The sequence below is a fragment of the Eleutherodactylus coqui genome, chromosome 10 (genome assembly GCF_035609145.1).
Source record: "Eleutherodactylus coqui strain aEleCoq1 chromosome 10, aEleCoq1.hap1, whole genome shotgun sequence".
NCBI classification, from domain to species: domain Eukaryota; kingdom Metazoa; phylum Chordata; class Amphibia; order Anura; family Eleutherodactylidae; genus Eleutherodactylus; species Eleutherodactylus coqui.
This window is the reverse complement of record NC_089846.1, coordinates 140,409,098-140,424,009: the sequence shown is the minus strand read 5'-3', so window position 1 is coordinate 140,424,009 and position 14,912 is coordinate 140,409,098. Positions and strand designations below refer to the sequence as shown.

The 14,912-nt window shown below is 52.6% G+C and overlaps 1 protein-coding gene across 1 annotated transcript; it reads right to left on the bottom strand.

Moving 5' to 3' along the window:
- Positions 1-2,816: 2,816 nt before the first annotated feature.
- Positions 2,817-8,621, bottom strand: LOC136581163 (serine/arginine repetitive matrix protein 4-like). The gene is made up of 3 exons (XM_066582146.1): positions 8,204-8,621; positions 7,135-7,974; positions 2,817-3,686 (listed from the first exon to the last, which is right to left on the bottom strand). The coding sequence occupies exons 1-3, from the start codon at positions 8,619-8,621 to the stop codon at positions 3,091-3,093; spliced, it is 1,854 nt and encodes a 617-aa protein (XP_066438243.1). The 3' UTR covers positions 2,817-3,090.
- Positions 8,622-14,912: the final 6,291 nt, after the last annotated feature.

Below are 14,912 nucleotides of genomic sequence, written 5' to 3'. Positions count from 1 at the left end.
GTTGGTAAGTTAGCGTTATATCTTGCGAACCTCTGCAGCAGTGGAGCAACGTATTGTTACCATGCAGGGTGGCGCTGGGTCCCGCGGCCAGTGCGCGGCGCTCCGATGTCGGCTCCAGCGTCCCGGAGCTCTGCTGTTGGGGCTCTCCCGGCGACGTGGAGCAGCCAGCGTGCAGCGGCGTGGGCGTGTCCGCCCATAGGGTGCCACCCGCTCTCCTCCACCTTCCATATGCAACAGTGGGAGAGTCGGCTCCTCCCACTCTCCGCCCCTGGGCGGAGGTTTTATGTTAAAAGGCTGGCAGTGACCTGAGCTCACTGCCAGTTATTGATTCTGCTAGTCAGGTCTGTCTCAGTCTGCTCTAGTTGCTCGTCAGTATCGTTCCAGTTTGCCTGTGAGCTCCATCTCCAGCCTTGCTCTGCCTTGTAAGTTTTGTTGGTCTGTTCCACCTGCCTCTTCTGTCGGCACTCTGTCCCCTGTTAGTAGTTCCATCTAAGTAGTCGCCAGGTCCCTAGCCAGCGCAGGGACCGCCGCCCAGTTGTCCGCCTGGGGTTAGCCAGGGCCGAGGCAAGTAGGCAGGGACAGTGGGGTGAGGGAAGATCAGGGCACCCCACCTGGCGCTCGGGGGGCAGAGTGTCGTAACATAATAACTGGCCCTTAAAACCTGTTTGTCATGGAGGCGATCAGTTCCCTCATGAACCAGCTGCAGGCCCTGGTGCCTGTGATCCAGGATTTATCCGCCCGCATGGTGGCCCAGGAGCAGCGGGGGGTGTCGCAGAGGTCGGACGCCTCAACCAGCCCGGAACCCAAGTGCCCTCTTCTCGAGGTGTTTTCTGGGGAGAGGAACAAGTTTTTTGTTTTCCGACAGGCGTGTCGCCTGTTTTTTCGGATGCGTCCCCGTTCTTCCAGGTCAGAGGCTCAGAGGGTCGGGCTGATAATGTCCCTGCTGCAGGGCTCTGCCCAGACATGGGCCTTTTCCATCCCCGAGGGTTCCTCCTGCCTGCAGTCTGTGGACTCCTTTTTTCAGGAACTCGGGGGTATCTTCGACGAACCGGACCGAACGGGGTTGGCGGTTTCGCGGTTGCTGGCGCTGCGGCAGGGGTCGTCTTGTGTGGAGGACTATTGCTCCAACTTCAGACGCTATGCGGGGGATACGACATGGAACGATAGCGCGCTGAAAGACGTTTTTCTACAGGGCCTCTCGGACGCAGTTAAAGACCTGTTAATTTCCCATCCCGTTCCCGGGTCCTTAAAGGGGTTGTCCCGCGAAAGCAAGTGGGTCTATACACTTCTGTATGGCCATATTAATGCACTTTGTAATGTACATTGTGCATTAATTATGAGCCATACAGAAGTTATCAGAAATTATTCACTTACCTGTTCCGTTGCTAGCGTCCTCGTCTCCATGGTGCCATCTAATTTTCAGCGTCTAATCGCCGGATTAGACGCGCTTGCGCAGTCCGGTCTTCTTCTTTTCTCAATGGGGTCGCTCGTGCCGGAGAGCGGCTCCGTGTAGCTCCGCCCCGTCACGTGCCGATTCCAGCCAATCAGGAGGCTGGAATCGGCAATGGACCGCACAGAAGCCCTGCGGTCCACCGAGGGAGAAGATCCCGGCGGCCATCTTCAGCCGATAAGTAAGAAGTCACCGGAGCGCGGGGATTCAGGTAAGCGCTGTGCGGATTTTTTTTTAGGTCCCTGCATCGGGTTTGTCTCGCGCCGAACGGGGGGGCTGTTGAAAAAAAAAAAAACCCGTTTCGGCGCGGGACAACCCCTTTAAGGGAGGCTATGGAGCTAGCGGTGAAGGCAGATAGGAGGCTCAGGTCTAGGAAGCAGGACAGGCAGACCCGTAGAGTCAGGGAAGTCGGTTGCCCTGGTCCCTCTTCCTCCTTACGAGTCCCTGTCCCCGAGCCGATGGAGGTGGATCTGCTGGACCCCATAGAGCGACGCCGGATCCGTTTGTTGCATCATCTCTGCCTCTACTGCGGGAAAGCTGGACATCGGGTGATAACCTGCCCACTGAGGTCTCAACGCTCGCAGCTGGAATCGGCGGAAAACTCTGTGAGTCCTAGGCGATTGCAGGGAGGATCGCCTAGGACTTCAGGTACTTCCTAAACTTTTGGTACCGTGTCATGTTAGATTCCGTGACTTTTCCCGATCAGGGCGGACGTTTATTGATTCTGGAGCAGCCGCCAACTTGAAAAGTCTGTGTATTCTCCAAAAAACTGTCTAAGGCTCTGCCTCCTCATAGGGAGTGGGACTGTGGTATTGATCTGATTCCCGACAGTCCCATCCCTAAGGGAGCCATTTTCAATTTGTCAGGCCGTGAGCATGAAGTCCTCAAGTCCTATGTCTCGGAGGCTCTGGCCAACCGACATATCCAGCCGTCCAGGTCCCCTGCCGGGGCAGGTCTCTTCTTTGTAGAGAAGAAGGACGGGACACTAAGGCCTTGTGTGGATTATCGGGCCTTGAATAAAATCACTGTGAAGAACCAGTGCTCCTTGCCCCTAATTCCTGACTTGCTGAATCAGGTGGTAGGGGCCCACTGGTTCTCCAAACTGGACTTGCAGGGGGCGTTACAATTTAATTCGCATTAGAGAGGGAGATGAATGGAAGACGGCGTTCAACACCCCGTTAGGACATTTTGAATGTCTGGTCATGCCTTTTGGACTTTGTAATGCCCCCGCTGTGTTTCAGGGTTTTATGAACGCGGTCTTCCACGACTTCCTGGGGGTATTTCTGGTCATCTATCTTGACGACATTCTGGTGTATTCTCCTGACTGGGACTCACATGTGCAGCACCTGAGGACTAGGGACAATAACTTAATTCTAAACAGCTCACTTACCTAGTAAATAACATACTCGACTACTTCTTGCTGAACAAATGTGGGGTAGGCCACAGCTTTATTAAACAACCTGTTAGTAACGTTAATCCTGAACTTTCACGAAACCTATCCATGCTGTATGCAGTTTAACTTTTCAGTCCATAAACCGTCCCAGAGGACGTTTGTAAGCCCACGATCCTCTGGCTTGCAAACCCTCCTCAATCATCCCTAACCAGCATGGATAATTCCGGGCCACACGGGATGTGCCGTATTACTGCGGCTCATTCCGTCCCACCCCACCTACCCTGGCTAGCGCTGCCTCTACGCCGTCCTGCAAGCCAGATAAAAATGTGTCAAGTCCCAGATCATTGAGGTGGACCCCGTCCTCCCTCAATGACCCCCTCTCTTTACCTTCCAGCTCCCAGTGGCGAACCGCCACCCCTCCAATGGACTGCACGAACTGCGACATTTTCATGTTCACTAATTTTCGCACTTTCTCTATCGCCTCCACGTTTCTTGCACCTCTCCAATACCTTCGTGCAACTATATCGTACCAGACGATTATCACCTCCTGAAAACATGAGCGAAACCGTAAAATGTCCTGCTTCATGATAGCCAAAAGGTCCCTTGTCTTCATTTTACCAAGGTCGTTTCCTCCCGCGTGAATTACCAAAATCACTCTCCGAGGGTTGGACCTGCTTATGTCCGTTATTAGTTTTAGCATGTCGGGCCATCTTAGCCCCCGGACTCCGTGCCAGGTTACGGGTGTTCCGGGTAAGCTGAGGTCCGATCCCAATGGCCGCACTGCTGCCCTCCTCTGGGCCCAATAGACGTAGGAATGTCCCACAATGCACGCCTTCCATTTCTCTGCAGTTGAGAACAAAAGAAAACAAAGAAAAGAAAATACAGGAACCAAGGCTATTTAACTCCACCTAACACAAAAACTCCTCTACAATGCCGCCGTTTTGCTAACGTCGCCCACCGCCAAATCCGGTCTGACATAAGATTTATATGCCTGCGACTTCCATCTGCCTAGTTTCATTAAACCGTCCTCATTCATACCACCCGCATCTGCCGATGTGGCCGCGCCGATTCTAAAAGAATGCGTTCCAAACTCCGCTGAGTTGAACCCCGCTACTTTTAAAGCCGAACGCAAAACTGCCGAAAATTGGAACCGCGTGAGAGGGAAGCCCGACGAATGTACGAAAAATTGCTCTCCCGATGTCCTGTCGTCCATGTATTGTATCACAGTGTCAACTGGGCACCATCGCGATCCGAGACGACTGATAGTCACCCACTCACCTCTGCCGTACACATCGGTCTTGGACTTCCTGATCCTGACGCGCAACGACGTATCGACTATAATAACATCGTTCCAATGTAGCCCGCCCGCCCGCCTTACACTTACTTGCAGGAACCAGCTCACCAATCCTCAACGCGGCGAAAAACGCAATTGAAAAAGCCGCCCTAAACAACAATACTTCTGACCCATTTTTGCAGGAAACTTCCAAGGCCTCTAACAACTTGCACAACACAAAATACGTTATGGGACGACGCGTGTCCGTCCGGACTTTGTCCTTCCTCCAGCCCCGCACGATCTGCCGGAAAACGAACTGTTTTGTGACATCGACTAACCCGTGTAGTTTTAATAAAAACGCGACTCCCGCCAAATGTTTTTTAACCGCATCAGCCGAAGACCCTTTCTTACGCAAAAAAACAAGCATGTCCAAAGTTGCCGAGCGGGCCCTATCGCCCCCTACCACACAACCTCCGGCGAAACTCAACCATGTCTGCCAGACCGCTTTATAACTGTTCCATGTCCCGACCGCTACTGATGTCTCGACCAGCTTCAGCAGCTCCGCTCGACCAGACTCCACAAGAAAATCGGGCAGCGGACCCCCTCGGCGTCCGCCAGCGGGTGCCGCTCCCTGAAACGCTCCATCTGCGAACGAGAGAGTGCATCAGCTGCTAAGTTCTTATAACCCGGCACATGCTTTGCACGCAAGTATATATTCAGTTGCAGACATCGTAAAACCGTGTGCCTCAGCAGTGCCAACACCGGCAATGAAGCCGAAGACTGTCTGTTAATGATCTGAACCACCGACACATTGTCGGACCAGAAACATAACTTATGGTCCCGGAGCTCATCGCCCCATAGCTCCAATGCTACCACCAGCGGGAAAAATTCCAAAAGCGTTATGTCCTTATTCCACTTTCTTTTCATCCAGGATACTGGCCAGTGTTCTCTGCACCAGTGGTTCCGGAAAATCACACCAAAGCCGGCCGACCCGGCTGCATCAGCAAACAAGCTGAGCTCGGGTCCTGCCCACTCTTCCTTAGGGCATACCACTTGCCCGTTGAAAGTCTCCAAGAAAATTCTCCACACATGTAAATCACTTTTGATACCTTGTGTGATCCTTATAAAGTGGTGAGGCTCTTTTACTCCCACTGTCGCGAGCGACAGCCAACTGGCAAAAACACGGCCCATGGGTATAACTTTGCAGGCAAAGTTCAATAAACCCGACAGGACCTGCACCTGGCGCAGCGTGGCCTTTTTACCGCTCGCAATTTCTTTTACCGTCTGCCGCAGGCGGGCTATCTTATCTATTGGCAACCTGAAGACCATTTCCTCGGTATCGATTTCGATTCCAAGGAAAACCAGCCTACTGACCGGACCCAACGTCTTGTCCTCCGCCAACGGAACCCCCGCCTGCCGCATAAGATACCGAAATGTATTTAGCAAAACCCCGCACGCACCCGATGCTTCCGTTCCAATGAACAGAAAATCATCCAGGTAATGCGTTACCGATGTGATGCCCGTCTCATATTTTACCATCCACTCCAAAAAGGAGCTGAAAAGCTCAAAATAGTAACATGAAATGGAGCAACCCATAGGCAAACACATGTCATAATAGAATTGATTGTCCACCTTGCAACCGAGAAGGTGGAAGCACTCCGGGTGAATTGGCAACAGCCGGAAAGCTGACTCAATATCAGCCTTCGCTAATTGCGCGCGTTTTCCCGCCGCTCTGACTAGAGACACCGCCTGGTCAAATGAAGCGTAAACCACCGAAGCTTGCTCCTTTGAGATACCATCATTTACCGACTCCCCTTTTGGAAATGATAAATGATGTATCAGGCGGAACTTGCCAGCCTCCTTTTTGGGGACTAACCCCAACGGGGAAACTCGCAGATTGGCGAACGGTGGTTCATCAAACGGGCCCGCCATGCGGCCCGCTGATACCTCCTTTTGAACTTTTTCTTTAACTAACTCTATGTTGTCCGTCGCAGACTTTAGGTTAGGACAAGACATGAAAGCGGGCTGAAAAGTGAACGGAATAACGAAACCGACGGTAAAACCTTCTTTAAGTATTTTTGCTTCCTCCCTCCTGTGGTACTTGTCGAGCCACAGGAAGAGGTATCGGCTTTTCACTGGGGTTTGGTGCTCCACTGGCACCGCCGCCCCCGGCTGTAGCTCGCTGCTTCCTAAAGCAACGAACCGCCGCGTGTTGACCCCCGCAGACAGAGCACTCATGTCTGAACTTGCAGGTTGAATAAAACTTGCAATGGCCCTCGTTGTAGAGCCAGCAGGATCCATTCGGTCTTGGGGAGGCCGCAGGGGGCTGTTGCCCGCCCCCCACGGCTCCCCCCTGAAATGTCGGTTTTTGTGGGCGCTGTGCTAAAATAAGTTGCAACCAGACGTCGGTTGCCTTTGACGCCCAGCTGATATGACTAATCCCCGAGACCCGTCGTCGGAAGTCCTCATCATATCGCCACCACGCGGCGCCGCCATGCAATTTATAAGCGCTATAAATCGTATTGAGGTAAACCATGAGCTCAGGACCCTTTTTGGGCTGGTGCTGGCATGCAATGTATGCCAGTACCATATACGCTTGCAGCCAATTGCCAAAAGTCTTAGCGACTTTCGGCTTCCTATCCGCACCGCGCTCCGACACTCGCTCTTTGTCCACAATTACGTGGTCCGCCGACAGCAAGGACCATATATCCACATATATACCTTTTCGAATCTTCTCAACCACCTCGTCTGACAGACCGACCCCTAGCGGGGCAACACCACAAAATAACGAGTCAGCGTATCGCAACCCTTCCGTAGGGTCACCACCGACTGTTGAGCTTCCAACCTCCTGCCCCACAAGCGGTACTACACCCCTTGGGGGTCCGCCGGACACCGAAAAAACATCACCTTGATCAACCTTGCTCAACAGTGACTTTAAAACCACAACCAAATCATTTTTGTCCGCCCCCGCGGCGGGATCCATCACTTTTTTCCAAGCATTTAAACACGCCAACTCACCGGCTTGACCGTCCTCCGGCTCTGCCAAGGTCGTGGTCCTTACCGGTCTTCCTCCTGGGCTTCTGCCCCAGCTGGGCGACTGCTGCCGCGTACTTGTTTGCGGAGCCTCTAGCGCCCGCCTTTCGTGTTCTGCTCCAAGGTGGCCCCGCTCCGGCCGCTCTTCTGAGAAATCCCGCCTCCCATGGCGTAAATAGTCCTTGTATGCCGCTGCTGTTGTTGATGCGGTCGCATGGCGGTAACTTTCCTTTTGGTGCCGATGCTCCGTGCCACTGGCGTTGTCGCCCACGTTCCCTACACTGGCGCTCCTTGGCTCTCTATCTGCCTCTGCCGCTAGCCTAGCGTGCTCTCTGTCGCGCTTGCGCTGGTAACGCTCTCTCCTAGCCTTCTCCCTCTGCCTTTGCTTAGCGCCCTTGCCTTGTCTGTTGTTGCTGGCACGACTAGCGTAACTATAGGAAGACTCGCCACCCCCCGAGGAAGGGGGACCCACGAAGCGTGGGTTAACGTAGCAGAGCCTGCGCGGCGCTGGGGGCGCGTACAACTGCTGCTGAGCGGGTGATCTACTGCGTGCACCGCGTAAGTAGTGCTCGCTGGTATCGTGTCTGTATGCACGAGAAGGTGGTGGTGGTTGCCGGGATCGAGTGCCCTGACCCCTTATGGGGGCTTGGTCCGGGAAGTGACTTGGAAGGGGCCTTTCAAACGAGCTGCCCGACAACGGGCTCGAGCTCCCCCTTGAAGAAGTGGCCCTGTCCCCGCTGCTCTGCCTGCTTCCCCTCCTGCTATCTGTGCTGCTCCCTAAACTAACTGCTGGGCTGTTTCTCCCCCTCCCCCTCTCCCCCCCCCCTGGTATGGGTCTGCTGTGCGCCCCTACGGCCTGCCTCCCCCCGCCTAGCTCGCGCTCTATTGCCTGGCCCTGCAGAGCCTACCTCTGCGTGCTCTTCGCCTGCGCCGCCATCTTGTTGTAGCCTGTGCCGTTGTCTCGCGCCTCCGCGCGCCTCCAACCTTCTGCGTGGCTCCTCTCTCCTGGCCGGTTCGGCTTCCGTGCGCCCTGTCGCGCGCTGGTCTTTCGCACCGGAGCGTGCCCTCAACGCTGCCGCTTGCCCCCTCTTTGCTGGCGGACTGCCAGCTGGTGATGCCCGAGTCTCTTCCGCGGGCGCTCTTCCCGCCGCGCGGTTTGAATTTGGCGCCAAATTTGTTGCTGTGCGCCCCGCTCCCGACCTCTTCTCGGCGCCACGACCGGACTTCTGGCCGCCTCGCTTTGCTGCTGGACTCGGGCTGAGTCTCGCCGGTGGATTCTTCCTGCGCTTCGGGCGTCCTCGCCCGGCATCCCCCTCCTGTGCCGCTTCTTCCGCTGCTCCTGTCTTCCGTGTCGGCTCCTCCGCCGGCCTCCCGGATTCGGATTCCGACCTGCAGCCGACGATGAAGTCCTGCAGCCACTCCGCGCCATCAAGCTGGATCGCTTGCCGTATCTGCCGCTGTAAGTCCTCCATCTTTCTTGGGGCTTCTCTCTTCAAACCGACTCTTCTGTACACCGCTTGTACTTGCTGTGCTGCTGTCACTTCTTCTGCTCTTGTTCTTCTTCTTTTCACCTCTTTATGGCTCCTTTTCCTGCTTTCGTTCTTCTTTTCTGCTCCAGACTTCTTTCCTCTCCACGTGTCTCCCGTCTTCTGGTCTTCTTCTTCTTCCGCTCCCCTTCCCTCTGCTTTTCCTGTCTTAGCTCCTCCCCCCACCCCCTGCTTCGTTCGCTACACTTAACCCTTACCCTGCCTGTCCCTAGTCCCATGCTGTTTCCCTACCACGGTTCACAGCATAAGAGTTGGTCCTGACCCGTTTGCGCGAGTATCAACTTTTTGTCAAGTTAGAGAAATGTACATTTGGTTCTAAACAAGTATCCTTCCTTGGCTATGTAATCTCACCCACGGAGATTCAGATGGAGTCTGATAAAGTAGCAGCAATCTCCCAATGGGTCAGACCAGACAACCTCAAGGCTCTCCAGCGGTTCTTAGGTTTTGCAAATTTTTACCGCAAATTCATTAGGAATTACTCAGTTGTTGCTCAACCTCTGACCGACCTGACTAAGAAGGGGGCCGACTTGGGTAAGTGGTCGCCTGCAGCCCTTGAGGCCTTTAGCCATCTAAAAAAGGCATTCACGACTGCCCCAGTGCTAATACAGCCGGACGCACTACTACCCTTTTTTATTGAGGTAGACGCGTCTGAAGTGGGGACAGGAGCAGTATTGTCGCAGGAAGTCAGTGGGAGGTCTGGGTATAGCCCATGTGCGTTCTTTTCGCAGAAGTTCAATTCCGCAGAGCGCAACTACGACGTGGGTAACCGCGAATTATTGGCTATCAAATGGGCTCTGGAAGAGTGGCGACACCATCTTGAGGGTGCTAGACACCCAATTACCGTATATACTGATCACAAGAATCTGGTATATCTCGCCAATGCGAAAAGACTCACAGCTCGTCAAGCCAGGTGGGCGTTGTTCTTCGCCAGGTTTAATTTCGTCGCGACATATATCCCAGGAGAGAAGAACGTGAAGGCGGACGCCCTGTCACGGAGTTTTGGGGTACCGGATAGTGAGACCATGACTCCCGAGAATATCTTAGCCCCCGGCGTGGTGGTGGCAGCTGTGGAGTCTAACTTCGTCCCTCAACTACAGGATGCTCAGCAGGACGCTCCTTCTGGGGTGCCGGGGGGCAGATGGTTTGTGCCAGAGACCCTACGCCCTAGAGTCATGGATGAGTCTCACTCGTCGGTTCTCGCCGGGCATCCAGGGTTCCAGGGGACCCTGGAGCTTTGTTCCAGACACCTCTGGTGGCCAGGCATGTCTCAGGAGATCCGCAACTTTGTGAGGGGTTGCTCGATCTGTACTCGCAATAAGAGTGGGCGGCGTCCTCCGGAGGGTCCTCTGAGACCGCTACCGGTTCCTTCCAGTCCATGGTCGCACCTATCAGTAGATTTCATCACTGACCTACCAGAATCCCAGAAGTGCACCACTATCTTAGTGGTGGTCGACCGGTTCTCAAAGATGGCACATTTTGTGGCGTTAAAAAAGCTACCCTGGGCAAAAGAGTTCGCCACGATTTTTGTAAAGGAAATAATTCGCCTACATGGGGTTCCCCAAAATATTGTATCTGATCGCGGGGTTCAGTTTGTGTCGCAGTTTTGGCGTGCCTTCTGCAGAAACCTGGGAACGTCGCTTTCCTTCTCTTCAGCGTTCCACCCGCAGACTAATGGTCAGACTGAGCGGAAGAACCAAGATTTAGTGCAATATTTACGGTTGTTTGCTAGCGAAAAGGCTCCTCAGTGGGCAGAGTTCCTGCCATTGGCAGAGTTTGCACTAAACAACCGCCTTTGTTCTTCCACTGGGGTGTCTCCATTTTTTTGTGTATACGGTCAGCATCCTCGCTTCCTTACAGCAGTCCCTACTCCGTCGGTCTGTCCTGCAGCTGATGTTGCCACAGATACACTTCGGGGGGTATGGAAAGAGGTACAGAGAAACTTGAAGGCAGCGGGGGCCCGTATGCAGTTGCGTAGTGGGAAGAGTCTGTCTGTATCTGAACCTTACAGGGTGGGACAGAAGGTATACCTGTCTTCTAAAAATCTCAAATTGCGGGTCCCATCCTTGAAGCTGGTGCCACGTTACGTGGGGCCGTTTGCCATCACACGTGTGATGAACCCACTCGCCTACGAGCTGTGGTTGCCAGCCACATGGAGGGTTCACAGGGTATTCCATAAGTCGCTATTGAAACCTTTTGTCCCTTCGGTGATTTTTATGCCACATTGTTGTTGGCTGCTTAACAGCGGGGCTTCAGGCCCTCCTCCCAGCGCCCCTGGGCCTCCCCACACCTCAGGGCCAAAGATCCACAGGCCCACCAGGGTAGGGATGACCTGCAGTCCCGTGCTCAGTGAGTGTCGGTGGTAGCAGGGGGGATGGGCGCAGCGCCCGTGCTGTGTTATCCTGCTCTACCGCTCTCTGCGGCTGGGAGGAGGGGGCCGCTGATAGTGCCGGGTTCCCCGGTGTCTCTGGTGAGGAGTCCGGCAGGCCCTCTATCTCCAGCTGCCCGTCAGCCGTTCCCTTGGCTAGCGCTGGCCCGGGGCGTCCCGAAATTAAGGCCGGGGATGCGGCGGCGGAAGTAGTCCCCGATCCGCGGGTCTCTCAGAGAGGGTCGGGAGAGATGTCCTCCTGTTCCTCTTAAGCTGGGCAGTATAACGGTGTAGGTCTGCGGCTCACCGAAGTTTCATTACAGAACGGGAATTCAGTATCTGCTTGGTTGGCCGTGACTTCTCTCTGCAAGATCCGGTGATTGCAAGGGGTACTGGGAATGGGAACCGCTTTCATTCAGCCACTTACAGACAGTCCTTTATCAAACAATATTAGGACCAATGGGTAATAAAGAGGCGCAGCGAGTCGCAGCGGCTATACCTGAGGAGGCCCAGACAGGTAGCACTACATGTATGCAGAGCTAGCACTCCTCAGACCGGGTGGGCTCCATTATAGGTATATGGTAACCTGTTTAAGCCTGATTGATAGAGCCTACTATACATTCGCTCTGCCCTACTACATTGTTTGGATAAAGCATTACGTGTGAACGCTTGTCGCACAGTAATGTATGATGGTGTGCTTGTAGGAGTGCTAGGCGTTTATTGCTCATCATGGCGATCCCTGCATTGTGTCATATGTCGCTCACTACCGGCCTTAATGTGTTTATAATGGGGACTGTCTCTATAAACCAGATCTGTCTATATAGACATTGGAAGCACCAGGTACCATCTGGCTCTCTGATGAGCGCGGTGGTTATCAGGGCAGCTTCATATCCCCAATGTGATGATTCTCAGGCAATTCGGTGCTGGGTCAGTGGCGTCCCAGTGGCTATGTACTGAAGAGAAAACGACACGGCAATCACGTGACTGCGGGGCGCCCCCCTGCCACAGCAGAGCTGCAGGGTCCTACTGCCACTATTGGGGGATGCTTTCTCCTATAACTCCTATGGATGCCCCAGCTACAGTGGAAAAGTGAAATAAAACAAAGACAATGTGAATGACCCCCAGAGGTCTTATATGACATCATGGGGGACAAGAATATTAAAAAAAAATAGGTACAAAAATTAGTAGTAAAAAAAATAAAATTCAGAATAAAATACAAATATATATAAAAAAGAAAAATGCCCCCCCCCCCCCCCCCCCCATCGCTGCCAACCAACACCATCGCCGTGTGCGGCCTGTAATCCGAGACTATGCAAATTATATGTCAAAACGAAACAAAATGAGGAACCCGATCCTGTTTAGCGTAAATATACTGATTCTAAAAATAAACTATACATTTAAAAAAATATATTTTTCAGCCTTTTACCCTCAATAAAACTAAAAAAAATGGGGGGAAAAAGTCTGTGAGGAAAGATAATAAAAAAAGCCCCCTATGTCACGAAAAAAACGCGGCAAAAACAATTCTGGTAGCTGAAGAAAACACCATTTTGCAGTAAAACCACCACATGGGTAAAAGCCTTAAGTGTCTGTAGCGATATTGGCGCTACGATATTGCAGCTTTGTTCCCACAATTTTGTAGCATCTGCGATGCTTTTTCTTAGAATAATCCCGCATCGCGGCCGCCCACGATAAAATCGCACGATTTTTTATTGCGAAAGTCGGTAGGAGCTTCTAATGAAGAAAACGCAAGTTTGTGTGATGCGATAAGCAAGAAGGGCCCATTAGGAAACATAGGAGATACAAAAACCGCACACTGCAGACAGATGGAGCGCGCCGCGATTTTTTTTTCTTGCAACAACACATCACTGATAACATCTCTGAAGTGGAGGAAACCATTGATAAGCCTGGGCTTCAGGCTGCATCCGCCGGGCTACAATCTGGCTACAATGTGACGCCCATGGTTTCCAAGGGCTTCTTTCACATGCATGATATTTTGTAGTGAGCTTTCGTAGCCCGTGCGGATACAGCATGACGAACATGCGTTTTTTAGCGCTGTCGAATCGCCGGAAAGTCACGCCATTTGGCAGCCCGTGTGAAAGCGGCCTGATACATACTTCCTTAGACGGTCCCGACCTGTGGAACCATTTGTGATACAACTGAATAGTGGGATTTACTCCTCCTCCACCCAGTAGTCAGACGCGGCACTTTTCACGCCCTGCTCAGTAATCCTCCGCGTTCGGATTACTGCGGGGCGAAGGTGACATTTTACCTTCTCTTTGACAGGAGAATTACACCTGTATGTGTGTTGTTGGGGCCGGGCTGGAGCCGGCTAGAATGATTAACCCGGCTTATCTACTGGGAGAGGCTGGAAAACCCTCCTGCATAAACCTGCCAAGGACTGCGCCGCCGCGTACATTAGGGGCCTTTTATACGGGCCGCATATCGTGTGAATGAGCGAGTGACGTCACCGCTATCTCAATCGCCATGGTGCAGCCTGAACGCGTCGATGATGGACCTGCCTGTATAAACGAGAATAAGGGCTCATTCACACAGGCGTATTGTCACCGCGTATTTCCCCCGTGTAACATGCAGTGAGTGGAGTCAGTGAAAGTCTATAGATTTCCGTTCTCTCATTCACACCTGCAGTGGAGCTGCGAGGGGACACCCGGGTGAAGTGCAGAAGACATAAACCGCAGCATGCCTGCGACAGGGCAGCGTTTAATACAGAGCGGGAGATTAACAAAAAATAAGTCACACTGCGCATATCCGTGACGCCACAATCCGGGGCATGGGCAGTGCTCATCGCAGCCCGACACGATCTCTGCGGGCAGAGCATGGGCTGTGGAGGAGTACAACGCTGTGAGACTTGCAGGGCTGTACTCATATGAATAAGAAGGACTGAGCGAGCGCTGCAGAAACCGAACGACAGGTGAACGAGGCAACGATGGGTTTTATGCCAGAATGTAATGAATGACGAGCGATTATCTTCAGTTTTGCTTGTGTGAACGATAATGTGGTCAGAGAACGATGTCAGTGGACGACTCCCTCATACGACGCGACCATTTTCATGGCCACTTGATCATGCTATTCCTATGTAGGGAGGTCAGCACTGGTCAGATAGTCCTGGCGCTCATTATCTTTAGGGAAAACAAGATGTAAGTAAGGTTTAACCCTTTCCAATCCACTGTCTGACGTCTAAAGACATTCTGATTGAAGGCTGTAAAGCTTCCGATGTTGAAAGACGTCCGGTGGGGTATTCTTACTGTATATTATGGACAGCTCTGTTGTCGGGGGCCTCTCCAGTATGTCCAATACCGCAGTACTGGCTCTAGCCAGCAGACGGCGCCATTGTATAATGGAAGAAAGAGAAAAACTCCTAGAAAAACCCTGAATCCAAAATTGGATTGCAAAGGGTTAAAGGCCCATTTAGACAATGATTATCACTCAAAAACTATCTTTTGAGAGATAATCGTTCGTCTAAACGTGCGGCCACCATGCACTTTTTGTGCACTATCCGTTCATCGCTCATTTCTTGCAAGCTAGAAATTCCTGATGACTTATCAGCGCCGCTCGCTGATTTTCTCAGCAGGCAGTGCTGATTGTATTCTTTCAGCTGGTATCAGCTGAAAGCGTCGAGAACAAAGCAGCTGTTTGCATATACAAAACAGCTGCATTGTTCTCGGAGCTATTGCGGCAGTATCCAGCTCAGCCTGCATTAACTCTTTAGTAGCTAATTAGCTACTTAGAGTTATGCAGAGATGATTGCTTAACACTGTCACTCAAACTGTCATTTAAGTGAATTTTGAGTGCTCATTGCTCCGTGTGAATGCGCCTTAAGACCAACTTGTCAA

Coding starts and splice junctions, on each gene's coding strand:
- LOC136581163 (XM_066582146.1), bottom strand. CDS start 8,621: ATGGAGGACTTACAGCGGCAGATACGGCAAGCGATCCAGCTTGATGGC. Junction 7,975..8,203: donor AGCGTTGAGGGCACGCTCCG/GTGCGAAAGACC, acceptor GACCCATACCAG/GGGGGGGGGAGAGGGGGAGG. Junction 3,687..7,134: donor GCCGGAGGACGGTCAAGCCG/GTGAGTTGGCGT, acceptor TCTCAACTGCAG/AGAAATGGAAGGCGTGCATT.